The sequence below is a fragment of the Aotus nancymaae genome, unplaced genomic scaffold (genome assembly GCF_030222135.1).
Source record: "Aotus nancymaae isolate 86718 unplaced genomic scaffold, 86718_ANA_hifiasm-v0.15.2.pri h1tg000028l, whole genome shotgun sequence".
Taxonomy (NCBI): domain Eukaryota; kingdom Metazoa; phylum Chordata; class Mammalia; order Primates; family Aotidae; genus Aotus; species Aotus nancymaae.
Window position 1 is genome coordinate 31,233,057 of NW_026988441.1, and position 13,327 is coordinate 31,246,383.

Sequence of the window (13,327 nt, forward strand, 5' to 3'; positions counted from 1 at the left end):
GGTGCGCATGCGCTTGGTGGGGCGATGCGCAGTGTCGCGGGCTGCGAGATGGCCTTCGTGTTGCGCATGCGCAGGGCGGGGCCTCGCGGAGCGCGGGAAAGAAGCAGAGCGCGCGCAGGTGTGAGGGGCGGCGACCTCTGTTTACCTCACGGCGTCCTGCAGGCACCGGCACTGACGGGCTCTGGCTTCACGTGGGCTCTCGGGCTGTGGATTTCTCACTTTTCGGTGGTCCGCGTAGTGTTAGTGTGGGGCTTGTCACCGGGAGTGGGATCCACAGGGCCCACCCTCGGGTTTTTTGATCTTTCAGCTCCCGACTCAGCCTCCCGGTTTCTGTGAGGGCCAGTTTGGCCGTTTATTTTTTCCGAAAATGGTTAACGCGGATAATTTAAGCCACTTATTGCCAACGGATCCGGGCAGAGCTCGTTTCTGATAAGGACAGAAGGTCCTCAACGACTTCTGTGGCCCAGGTCGTTTTGGGCTTGCCTGGCCCCCAAGGCTGGGAGAAACCAGCCTGTGGCAGCTCTTGCCCCTCCAAGGACCCAGCTGTCCCCTTTAAAGTGGCGCGATCTTGGCTCACTGCAACCTCTGCCTTCTGGGTGCAAGAGATCTTCGTGCCACAGCCTCCTGAGTGACTGAGATTATGGGTGTGTGCCACGACGCTTGGCTAATTTTTTTTTTTTTTTTTTTTTTTTTTTTAAGACGGAGTCTTGCTCTGTCGCCCAGACTGGAGTGCAGTGGAGTGATCTCGGCTCACTGCCATTTCTGCTTCCCGGGTTCAAGCGATTCTCCTGCCTCAGCCTCCCGAGTAGCTGGGACTACAGCCATATGCCACTATGGCCAGCTAATTTGTGTACTTTTAGTAGAGACAAGGTTTCACTGTATAGTTCAGGCTGGTTTTGAATCCCTGACCTCAAGTAATCTACCCACCTCAGCCTCCCAAAGTGCTGAGATTACAGGCGTGAGCCACTTTGCCCAGCCCGGGTTCAAGCAGTTCTCCTGCCTCAGCCTCCCGAGTAGCTGGGACTACAGGCACGCAGCACCACACCTGGCTAATTTTTGTATTTTTAGTAGAGATGGGGTTTCATCAGGTTGGCCAGGCTGGTCTTGAACTGCTGGCCTTGTTTTCCACCCGCCTCAGCCTCCCAAAGTGCTGGGATTACAGGCGCTAGCCACCGCACCCAGCCTAATTTTTGTATTTTTAGTAGAGATGGGGTTTCACCATATTGGCTAGGCTGGTCTCAAAAGGCCCCAGAAGCCCCTGGAATGTCCTCGAGTGTCCTTGGAAGGGCTTCCAGATACCTTAGTCCAGAGGGAAGGGCTTCACACAGGCTATTTCATTCCAGGGATCAGAGTCCGGGTCCTGGGGCTTCCCATGAGAAGCTCCCAGGGGCCATAGCCTTTCAGGTCCTGGGCATAAGATCTGCAGCATGGAGGTTTGAATTCCTAACTGTCCATGGCCCAAAGCGGCTGTGACTCTGTCTCCCAATGGGGGCCATCTGACCCTGGGTTAGCCAAATGGGCTGAGGTACAGATGAGGGTAACCTCTGCCCTCAGCCAAGGCCACTGGATATAGACACAGACAAGGACTGCTTATAATGATGAGAGATTTTGCTTGTTTTCAGATTTTTCAAGGGGAAGATAAAATGCCTAAGAGGAAAAAGCTGGGGACCTCAGGTATGTTATTTCTTGATTTCTGCTTCTGCTTGTGGGAAGCATGTGGGCTTATTTATTGTAGATCTGGCTAACACAACCGTCCCAAGCTCCTTACCTTGTGATCTGCCCACCTCAGCCTTCAAAAGTGCTAGGATTATAGGCGCAAGCCATAGCACCAGGCCAATCCTTGTTTTCTTTTAAGGAGAAAAAATAAATTGAAAAAAAATTAACCAGGTGTGGTGGCTCATACTTGTAATCCTAGGACTTTGGGAGGCCAAGACAGGCGGATCACCTGAAATCAGGAGTTTGAGACCAGCCTGGCCAACATGGTGAAATCCAGTCTCTACTAAAAATACAAAAATTAGCCAGGCGTGGTGGTATGCGCCTGTAATCCCAGGACTTTGGGAGGCCAACTCACTTGAGTCTAGGAGTTCGAGACCAGCCTGGGCAACATAGTGAGACCCTGTCTCTACAAAAAATAAGGAAATTAGCCGGGTGTGGTGGCGGGCACCTGTAGTCCCAGCTACTTGGGAGGTTGAGGTAGGAAGATCGCTTGAACCAGGAGGTGGAGGTTGCAGTGAGTCAAGATTGCACCGTAGCACTCCAGCCTGGCTGATAGAGTGAGGTCCTATCTCAAAAAAACAAACAAACAAAAAACAGTGTTTTGTTATGCCAGCAAAAAGAAGAAAAAAAAAAGGAAAGAAAGAAAAATAGAAAGAATGGAGAGGGTATACAGGAAAAGTGAAAGTTTTCTAGAGCTTTTGCAAGCCTCTGGTGGGGTCCACAGCTTAGAGGAGGCCTCCCGGGGCTTCAGGCAGCGGGACAGCCTCCCTGCTGGACCAGTCCCAGAGATGACCCCTGGAATAGTGTCTGATGTACTACAAGGCCACCTGGTATGTGGCTGAGTGTTTTACTCTGGGGCTCAAAACCTGGGTACATCCCAGTTCTGCTCACTGTGTGATGGTGGATGAGTTCCTCTGTGCCTCAGTTTCCCCTTTTGTAAATTGGGGACAATAAAGCCACTACTCTTTCCTTTAGTGCAGTGGTTCTCCAGTAGGCAAGAGGAAGGGATTTTGCCCCCAAGGGACAGTTGGCAATGTTTAGATACTTTTTTTTATTTGGAGATGGAGTCTTTGTTGTCCAGGAGTGCAGTGGTGCAATCTCAGCTCACTGCAGTCTCCATCTCCTGGGTTCCAGTGATTTTCCAGCCTCAGCCTCTTGAGTAGCTGGGACTACAGATGTGCACCACCATGCCTGGCTAATTTTTGTATTTTTAGTAGGGATAGGGTTTCACAATGTTGGCCAGGCTGGTCTCGAACTCCTGACCTCAGGTGATCCGCCCACCTTGGCCTCCCAAAGTACTGGTATTACAGGTGTGAGCCACCACTCCTGGCCTAGAGACTTTTTTTTGGTTTTCAGAACAGGAAAAGATACTGACATCTAGTGGGTGGAGGCCAGGGATGCTACTCAGATATCCTACCATGCATAGCATGCTCCCAGCCCCAAAGAATGATCCAGCCCCAAATGTCCCCCAAGGTGGAGGATCCTGCCCTTAGAGCTCACATGTGGATTAGTATCTGTGAAGCACCCAGAACTGACCTAAGGTCGTACACAAATATATGCTACTGTTAACAATTATTCTTCCAGGCTTTTTAAAAAACTTTTATTTTGAAGTAATTTGGGACTTAAAGGTTGCAGAAATAATTCAGAGAGTTCTAGCTACCCTTCCCCAAGCTTTCCCTAATGTTAACATCTAGCATAGCCATAGGACGATGATCAACTATAGAACAGCACGACAAACAAGACAGGACCCTAACCTCCATACACTACGTCTAGACTTTGTTGTTGTTGTTGAGACGAGGTTTTGCTCTTATTGCCCAGGCTGGAGTACATTAGCACGATTTTGGCTCACTGCAACCTCCACCTCCCAATTCTCCTGCCTCGGCCTCCCAAGTAGTTGGGATTACAGGTGCCCGCCACCACACTCAGCTAATTTTTGTATTTTTTTAGTAGAGACAGGGTTTCGCCATGTTGGCCAGGCTGGTCTTGAACTTTCGACCTCAGGTGATCTGCCCATCTCAGCATCCCAACATGCTGGGATTACAGGTGTGGGCCAATGCGCTCAGCCCAGACTTTTTTAAAGACAGAGTCTTACTCTGTCACCCAGGCTGTAGTGCAGTGGCACAATCTCAGCTCACTGCAGCCTCCACCATCTGGATTCAAACGATTCTCCTACCTCACTCTGCTGGGTAACTGGGATTACAGGCATGTGCCACCACGCCTGGATAATTTTTGTATTTTTAGTAGAGACAGGGTTTCACCATGTTGCTCAGGCTGGTCTCGAACTCCTGGCCTCACGTGATCTGCCCACCTCAGCCTCCCAAAGTGCTGGGATTACAGGCATGAGCCACCACACCCAGATTTTTTTTCTTTTCTTTTTTTCAAGACAGAGTCTTGCTCTGTCACCCAGGCTGGAGAGCAGTGACGCAATAGTAGCTCACTGCAGCCTCGACCTCCCCGGGCTCAGGTGATCCTCCCACCTCAGCCATTTGAATAGCTGGGACTACAGGTGTGTACCACCATGCCTGGCTAATTTTTGTATTTTTTGGAAGAGATGTGGTCTCACTATGTTGCCCAGGCTGGTGTTGAACTTCTGGGCTCCAGCAGTCCATCTGCCTTGACCTCCCAAAGTGCTGAGAATTGCAGGTGTATGCCACCACACCTGGTCGGACTTTTTCTGTATATATACAGATACAGTGTTGGGGTTTTTGGTTTTTTATTTTTATTTATTTATTTATTTATTTATTTGGAAACAGAGTCTCACTCTCACCCAGGCTCTAGTGCAGTGGCCCAGTCTTGGTTCATTGCAACCTCTGCCTCCTGGGTTCAAGTGATCCTCATGCCTCAGCCTCCTAAGTAGCTGGGATTACAGTTGTGTGCCACCATACCTGGCGAATTTTTGTATTTTTAGTAGAAATGGGATTTCACCACGTTGGCCAGGCTGCTCTTGAACTCCTGACTTCAAGGGGTCTGCCTGCCTTGGCCTCCCAAGGATTACAGGCGTGAGCCACTGTGCCTGGCCCAGATAAAGTTTTTTTATTAGAAAATACAATCATCACACATACTGACCTGCAACCTCCATTTTTCACTTTGCAGTGTATCATGACCATGTTTACTTGACAATATACCTATAAAATTTCTTCATTTGAAAAGAAAAATATCAGCCAGGTGTGGTGGCTCATGCCTGTAATCCCAGCACTTTGGAAGAGCGAGGCGGGTGATCACAAGCTCAGGAGATTGAGACCATCCTGGCTAACACGGTGAAACCCTGTCTCTACTAAAAATACAAAAAATTAGCTGGGCATAGTGGCAGGTGCCTGTAGTCCCAACTACTTGGGAGGCTGAGGCACGAGAATCACTTGAGCCGGGGAGAGCTGAGATCACACTGCTGCATTCCAGCCTGGGCGACAGGATGAGATGCTGTCTAAAAAACAAAAAGGAGCAAACCAAGTTAGACCAACTCCCAGTATGATATAGTAGAGTTCCATTTGCCTATCATTTTCTAAAGTAACTTAAATTTCTTCAATATTTTGAAATGACTTTCTAATTTAGTGGCTGATGAATTTAGGGAATGGTCTTCATTTTTTTCCCCCAAGTTGTGGAGCAGAAGAGGAAATAATCAGCAGATTGAACATGTTTTGTGCAGAGATGAGCAACAGGCTGCTTGGAGGCACCAGAATTTCTCTGACCTTGGAGGGGGAAGCTGGGGACAGCCAGGACCACCCACAGCAGGTCACTTGGGGCCTCTGTTGGCGGTAGACTCCCCAGCTCAGTGGACCTCTGGGCTGGCCCTACACGGCCCTTTCTGTGTGTGCTGGAAGGGTGGAGAGAGAGGAAAAAGATTCTGGCAGGTGGTGAAAGAGGCCTTTTCCCTCTCAGTGTCTTCGGTCTTTGGTGTTGAACACAAAGTTCTGCCTTAATTTTTCTTAAATTAGTCCCATGTGGACAGATCACAGGAAGGAAAGAGAAGACCCTTCAATGCCCTTGATATTTTTTTCCCTTTTTATTTGGTACAAATGACCATTCAGTCAGCCAAGTGAGCAAGTGTTTGAGAATCTCAAGAAACCAAATAAACAAAGCAGCTATATTTTGTCTTTTCTGGCAGACCGCAAGGTCGGAATGTGTTCCTTTTTTTTTTTTTTTTTTTTTTTTTTTGTGAAAGAGTCTTGCTCTGTCACCCAGGCTGGAGTACTGTGGTGTGATCTTGGCTCCCCGCAATCTCCGCCTCTCAGGTTCAAGTGTTCTCCTGCCTCAGCCTCCTAAGTAGCTGGGACTACAGGTGCCTGCCACCACACCTGGCTAATTTTTTGTATTTGTAGTAGAGACAGGGTTTCAGTATGTTGGCCAGGCTAGTCTTGAACTCCTGACCTCAAGGGATTCACCCACCTCCCCCTCCCTAAGTAGTGAGATTACAGGTGTGAGCCACCTCGCCCTGATGGTAGGAATGTGTTTAAGCAACATCCATCCAAGCCTTACTTGGGGTGCTATGTCCTTTGAGGTGGGCACCTAAGTGGGCAGGGCAGGGCGAGGAGGAGATCAAAGGATGCAGCACACTCAGTTCCTGCCCTGGAGATCCTCCGCTCTAGTCAGGGACAAAGGAAAATGCTTCTCCCTGGGAGAGCTAAGCAAATACACAGCACTGGGATAAAGTTCTAAATGGGCACCCCGAACTGTAACTGACAGAATTACAATCAACTGGCCTTGCGCTGTGGCTCACGCCTGCAATCCTAGCACTTTAGGAGGCCGAGGCGGGCAGATCACTTGAGATCAGTTCAAAACCAGTGTGGTCAACATGGTGAAAACCTGTCTCTACTAAAAATACAAAAAATTAACTGGGCATGGTGGGTTGCACCCATAGTCCCAGCTACTTGGGAGGCTGAGGCAGGAGAATTGCTTGAACCTGGGAGGCGGAGGTTGCAGTGTGCTAAGATTGTGCCACTGCACTCCAGCCTGGTTGACAGAGTGAGAGTCCATCGGAAAAAAAAAAAAAAGAATTAGAAGCAATTATAGGAAGATCGCTGTGGTTTAGTGGAGGGCAAACAGCTGAGTGAGGACTGAGACAGACCCTAGCAATTGGCATCGAGGGAAAGGAAGCTCCTTCAGTAGATTTACTTCAAGATGTATGTGTAGTGCAGAGCTGAGGTTGGAAAGAGTCCACCTGGGGTTTGGGTAGTGTTATTTTTTAGTTTTTTTTTTAAAGACAGGATCTAGCTCTGTTCCCAAGGCCTGAGTGCAGTGGCGCAATCATGGCTCACTGCAGCTTCAACCTCCTGGGTTCAAGCAATCCTCCTGCCTCAGTCTCCCAAGTAACTGGGACTACAGGCACACACCACCATGCCCAGCTAGTTTTTTTGTATTTTAGTAAGACGGGGTTTCACCATGTTGGCCAGGATGGTTTCGATCTCCTGACCTCATGATCCACCCACATTGGCCTCTCAAAGTGCTGGGATTACAGGCGTGAACCACCAAGCCTGGCCAAAGGCTGATATTTTAATCATGGGCAAAGATAATACTGAATTGCTCAAGGTTACTTCTGTAAGGCAGGCATAACAGCAGCACCCTGCCTTGAGCTTTTATCTTAACACACACAAGTTCTTAGAATGGCATCTGGTGTGGAACTCACTAGAGTCAACGCTTATCATTTGTTCACTGAATACATGACTAGGCTGGGGCCAGGTTTGAGGAAGTCTTGCAAGCCAGCAGCTATTGAAAGTTTCTGTGTAAGGGAATTTTCTTCATTCAAAAAATAGATGCTGGCCAGGCAAGGTGACTTATGCCTGTGATTCCAGCATTTTGGGAGGCTGAGACAGGAGGATCGCTTGAGCCCCAGAGTTCGAGACCAGCCTGGGCAACGTAGTGAGACCCTGTCTCTACAAAACAAACAAACAAAAACTTAGCCAGGCATGGTGGCACACGCCTGTTGTCCCAGCTACTTGAGGGGCCTGAGGTGGGAGGAGGGCATGAGCTCAGGAGGGCGAGACTGCAGTGGGCCGCATTTGCATCAGTGCACTCCAGCCTGGGAAACCACATGAGACCCTGTCTCAAAGAAAGAAAAATTATATATATATTATATATATAATACATAAATATACATATAAATATGTTTTATACATAAAATATATTTTCATGTATAAAATATGTAAACAAAATATATATTTCATATTCTAATAAAATATATAAACATAAAATATATATTAAATATTCCATAAAATGAACATATACTCTATAATATGTACAAATATATATTATGTATCTTTTATGTATTCAGTATAAATATATGTGTATATATATTTACATATTTGGCTGAGGCTGAATCCTGAGGTGGCATGGCCTGGCTTTAGATCACAGAGAACAACCTGGCAATATAGTGGGATATAAAATATTTATAGTGTATATTTAATAAATAATATAGTATATCACATATAAATATATAAGCATATGTTTTGATATATGAATATATATTGTAAATATATATGAATAATATATTTTATAATTATGTATTTTATATGTATTTATATGTTAAACACAAATACATATGTATTTTTACATGTAATATATAATATATATTAATTATTATTTTTGTTTTTTGAGACTGAGTCTCGCTTTGTTACCCAGGCTGGAGTGCAGTGGCGCTATCTTGGCTTACTGTAACCTCCACCTCCCGGGCTCAAGCGATTCCCCTGCCTCAGCCCCCCGAGTAGCTGGGACTACAGGCGCCTGCCATCACACCCAACTAATTTTTGTATTTTTAGTAGAGACAGGGTTTTGTCATGTTGGCCGGGCTGGTCTCGAACTCCTGACCTTAGTTGATCCACCCACCTTGGCCTCCCAAAGTGCTGGGATTACAGGCATGAGCCACTGCATTATGTATACAAAGATGTCAGTAAGCATCTTTAGCCTCTCAAATGCTGGAAGAAGACACATCACAATTGCTTGTAGTGATGGGGAAGTTAGTGCAGAAACGCAAGGGGCCAGGAGGTGGCTAAAGCCTCGCCTCTACAGTGCCCAGTCGCTGCAGATCCCGGTTTTCCCAGGATGGCTACTTCGCAGATGTCTCAGAACACTAGAGTACTACATAGTTTAGTCTTGTCTGCACTTGGTGGTGTGCATTTATCGAGTCGTGCTAAGTATTGAGCGCCAACAGTGTACAAGTTGCTCTTATAGGAACTTGGGACCCTGCAGAGAGTGAGATGGATTTGGCCCCTTCTTGAGTGCATCCTGGTTGTAGTAGGGGAGACAAGAGGTGACCCAGGACATCAGATACTTGCAGGAAAGCTGAGAAGTGTAGAAGATGCACTCATGAAATCCCTTTCATGAGTCCAGTAGAGAAATCAGGAATGGACCCTCTGCAGAGTTGCTGGGGCTGGGACCCATTTACACGCCTCTTACCACTTCCCCAGAGAGAGAGAGTTGGCCAGCCAGGTTCTTCCATGTGATCTGGAGCCAGATCAGGCCACCTCCTGATTCATCCTCAGCCATGGCCAGTCCATAGGCAAAAGCCTTTGAATCTCATGGCCACATAAGCTCGTAAGTCCCAACTTTGGGAGGGGTTCCAGCCCCTCTCTTGCTCATCAGGTGAGCTTCAGAGCAGGGGTTTCGTGCCCTTGGAATGAGCCTGCTTTCTTTCAAAACAGCAGCGGCATTGCTGTGTTTGGTTGACAGCCATGGCAGTGCACACGCTGTATCCCCCACCCCTTCATCTCCCTCTGTCTCTAAAACAGGAGAAGGAATCTGTCCTTCAAAGCCCCTAAAGAACCCAAGGCTAGAAGACTCTGATGGGCACCTCCAGAGTTCCACATTGGGCTGTTTGCATCACCCTGAGGTGCTGGAGGGCAAGCTGGGACCTGTTCCCTCTACACAGCAACACGGGGAGGAACCAGGAAAGGCGGTCTCCAGGTAGGTGGCTCCGAACATTCCAGCAGGTCTCCCCACTGAGAGTCCACATAGCACAGCAGCTCAGCAGACAGCAGTGCTTTGGGAAGGAGACCCACAACACATCTAGTGCTGTGACCCACTCCCTCCCGGAGCTCAGGGCCCTCAGATCTCACTTCTCCTAGCTTTCCCGCTGGTGAGAAGGGTTGGTGTTTTGGCCAGGCGAGGTGGCTCACACCTGTAATCCCAGCACTTTGGGAGGCCAAGGCAGGCAGATCACTTGAGGTCAGGAGTTTGAAACCAGCCTGGCCAACATGGTAAAACCCTGTCTCTACAAAAAATACAAAAATTAGCCAGGTGTGATGGCGCACTTGTAATCCCAGATATTTGGGAGGCTGAGGCAGGAGAATTGACTGAACCCAAGAGGCAGAGATTGCAGTGAGCCGAGATCATGCCACTGCACTCCAGCCTGGGTGACAGAGCGAGATTCCATCTGGAAAAACAAGAAAAAAAGAAGGGTTGATGTTTTAAATGTGGGCAAAGATAACATTGAAGTTTTCAAGGTTACAAAATTCATATTCTGTACCTCATATTCTGTCTGCTGGTCAAATCCATCCACCTTCCACATTCCTCCTCCTCCTCCTTAATCAAGAAGGGAACAAAGGAGTTGTTGGTATGTGAACTAATAACCAATAAAAAATAAAAACAATCAGGCGCTGGGCACAGTGGCTCACACCTGTAATCCTAGCACTTTGGTAGGCTGAGGTGGGTGGATCACGAGGTCAGGAGTTCAAGACCAGCCTGACCAAGATGGTGAAACCCCATCTCTACTAAAAATACCAAAATTAGCTGGGCATGGTGGTGCATGTGTAATCCCAGCTACTCAGGAGGCTGAGGCAGGAGAATTGCTTGAACTGGGACCTGGGAGGCAGAGGTTGCAGTGAGCCAAGATAGCGCCACTGTGCTTCAGCCTGGGCTACAAAGCGAGACTCAGTCTCAAAAAAAAAAAAAAAAGGAAAAGAAAAGAAAAACAATCAGGGCTGGGTGCAATGGCTCATGCCTGTAATCCCAGCACTTTGGGAGTCCACAAGAAATAAAATAATTAGCCAAAACAAAATGATATGTATGTCCATATTTATTTAATTTTTTTTTTTTTTTGAGACAGGGTCTTGTTCTGTCATCCAAGCTGGAGTGCAGTGGCACCATCTTGGCTCACTGTAACCTCCACTTCGAGTTTAAGCAGTTCTCCTGTCTCAGCCTCCCTAGAGGCTGGGATTACAGGCATGCACCACCACACCTGACTAATTTTTGTATTTTTAGTAGAGATGGGGTTTCACCATGTTGTCCTCAAATTCCTAACTTCAAGTGATCTGCCCACCTTGGCCTCCCAAAGTGCTGGGATCACAGATATGAGCCACTGCACCCAGCCCATGTTTATTTAAATATAACCCTAAGTTTCACTAGTTTTTAGAGACACTATGTTTCTTGCATCCACAATTTCCTCTCCCTAGAATGTGCTGTGTCAGGGCTAGAGTGCCTGTCCAAATGAGAATATCCCTCTTCCCAGCTCCATAGGCAATTCCTGGGATTATAAGGGCAGTGTATTCTCCAGGTGGGACTCTGCACCCTCCTTGCCAGTTAAATGTTCTCAGGTCACTGCTTCTCCGTCTCCATCCCACCCTTTTAAAGCAGGTTTTCCAGGGCCTTCCATCTAGCAGACTTTTTTATTTTTATTTTTTGAGACAGCATCTTGCTCTGTCACCCAGGCTGGAGTGCAGTGGCGTGATCGTAGTTCACTACAGCCTCAGACTTTCCTGGCTCAGATGATCCCCCTCATCTCAGCCTCCCAAGTAGCTGAGACCACAGGCACATACCACTATGTCCAGCTAATTTTTAAATTTTTTGTAGAAATGGGATCTCACTATGTTGCCTAGCCTGGTCTTGAACTCTTGGGCATCCACCTGCCTCAGCCTCCCACAGTGCTGGGATTAAAGGCATGAGTCACCTCGCCCAGGCTAGGAGACTGTTAGCACCAGTTTCCTCTTGGATTTATTTTGCGTTTGTCTTAATATGTGAGACACAGCCTGGGAGGACTTCAGATCCCCCTCAGTTTTCTCTTTTCCTACACAGCTCCCCCAACAAGGAAACAGGAGCTCCCTGCAGGCTCCTCCATCAACCAGAAAAGGAGCCAGCTTCCCTTCCTCCTTCCCAGGTGAGCCTGTCCTGTGGCCTTGTGGATGTAAAAGCCTCCCTTAAAGTTTCGGCTCTGTGTCTCCCTGCATTATCAGCAACTGCTCACTCACCGTCTACAGGGGCTGGAGGGAAGGTGTCTGGAGGGCAAGGGCAGAGTTCTCTGAGGCTGTAAGAAAGGAACAGTTCGGGGTTGCTTTCTTCCTGAAACCTCATTCCTCCCTTATCTTTACTGTCACTTTGTTCTTTTTGTATCTGGTTTACAGAACTCAGTTGGGAGGTTTGTTCCCCAGTTTGCAAAATCCAGGAAGACAGTGCCAAGAACAGGAGGGATGAAGGATGAGGACCTTGGGAGTGGGCCCTTTAGCCCGGTAAGACTCTAAAATCAGCCAGGCTGAGCCCAGCACATGTGCAGCCTCCTGGCCCATCCCCAGCAGCCCCGTTTAACCCTGGAGTTCTTTGGCAAATGGGGAGGCCTGCACCTCTCCACCCACTGTTTTCAGTACATTGGGCTATGGATGTGTGTTGAGCATGCAACAATTCTAATGCCTGTTGCAGGCATTCAGGACGCCTGCATTTGCACCTCCAGGGTCAAGGCCAGAGCCCTCTTCTCCAGGTTTCATGGAAATAGTAAAAACTCAGAAAGGCGTGATGTGCCAATTAACAATATTTTATTTTGGCCGGGCGCGGTGGCTCAAGCCTGTAATCCCAGCACTTTGGGAGGCCGAGGCGGGTGGATCACGAGGTCGAGAGATCGAGACCATCCTGGTCAACATTGTGAAACCCCGTCTCTACTAATACAAAAAAATTAGCTGGGCACAGTGGTGTGTGCCTGTAATCCCAGCTACTCAGGAGGCTGAGGCAGGAGAATTGCCTGAACCCAGGAGGCGGAGGTTGCGGTGAGCCGAGATCGCGCCATTGCACTCCAGCCTGGGTAACAAGAGCGAGACTCCGTCTCAAAAAAAAAAAAAAAAAAAAAAAAAAAAAAAAAAAAAACACAATATTTTATTTTATTTGTTTATTTTTTAATTTTAATTTTTTTTTGAGACAGAGTCTTGCACTGTTGCCCAGACTATAGTGCAGTGGCATGATCTCTGCTCACTGCAGTCTCCACCTCCTAGGTTCAAGCAACTCTCCTGCCTTGGCTTCCCGAGTAGTTGGGACTATAGGTGTGCGCCACCATGCCTAGCTAATTTTTTTTGTATTTTTAGTAGAGACGAGATTTCACCATGTTGGCCAGGATGGTCTCCACTTCCTGACCTCATGATCTGCCTGCCTCGGCCTCCCAAAGTGCTGGGATTACAGGCGTGAGCCACCACACCTGGCCTGTTTTATTTATTTATTTTTCTTTTTTGACCCACGTCACAGAAATATTTATTTTTAATTTTTATTTTTATTCTTTGAGACGGAGTCTCACTCTGTCGCTCAGGCTGGAGTGCAGTGGTGCAATGTTGGCTCACTGCAGCCTTCATCTCCTGGGTACAAGCTATTCTTTCCTGCTTAGCCTCCCTAGTACCTGGGACTACAGGCATGTACCACCATGTCTAGCTAA

General features: G+C 47.7%; 1 protein-coding gene across 1 annotated transcript; it reads left to right on the forward strand.

Annotated features, from left to right (window-relative positions):
* The first annotated feature begins 90 nt into the window (after window positions 1–90).
* Window positions 91–12,158, forward strand: BRME1 (break repair meiotic recombinase recruitment factor 1). The gene is made up of 5 exons (XM_021677151.2): window positions 91–118; window positions 1,623–1,674; window positions 9,435–9,609; window positions 11,716–11,797; window positions 12,042–12,158. Exons 2-5 carry the CDS (start codon window positions 1,644–1,646, stop codon window positions 12,156–12,158), a joined length of 405 nt encoding a protein of 134 aa, XP_021532826.2. The 5' UTR covers window positions 91–118; window positions 1,623–1,643.
* The last annotated feature ends 1,169 nt before the right edge of the window (window positions 12,159–13,327 follow it).

What these genes read in the sequence shown, in the direction of transcription:
- BRME1 (XM_021677151.2), top strand. Translation starts at nt 1,644, where the DNA reads ATGCCTAAGAGGAAAAAGCTGGGGACCTCAG. An exon ending in GAAAAAGCTGGGGACCTCAG is followed by an intron (nt 1,675 to 9,434) that starts GTATGTTATTTC and finishes TCTCTAAAACAG; the next exon opens with GAGAAGGAATCTGTCCTTCA. An exon ending in CTTCCCTTCCTCCTTCCCAG is followed by an intron (nt 11,798 to 12,041) that starts GTGAGCCTGTCC and finishes TCTGGTTTACAG; the next exon opens with AACTCAGTTGGGAGGTTTGT.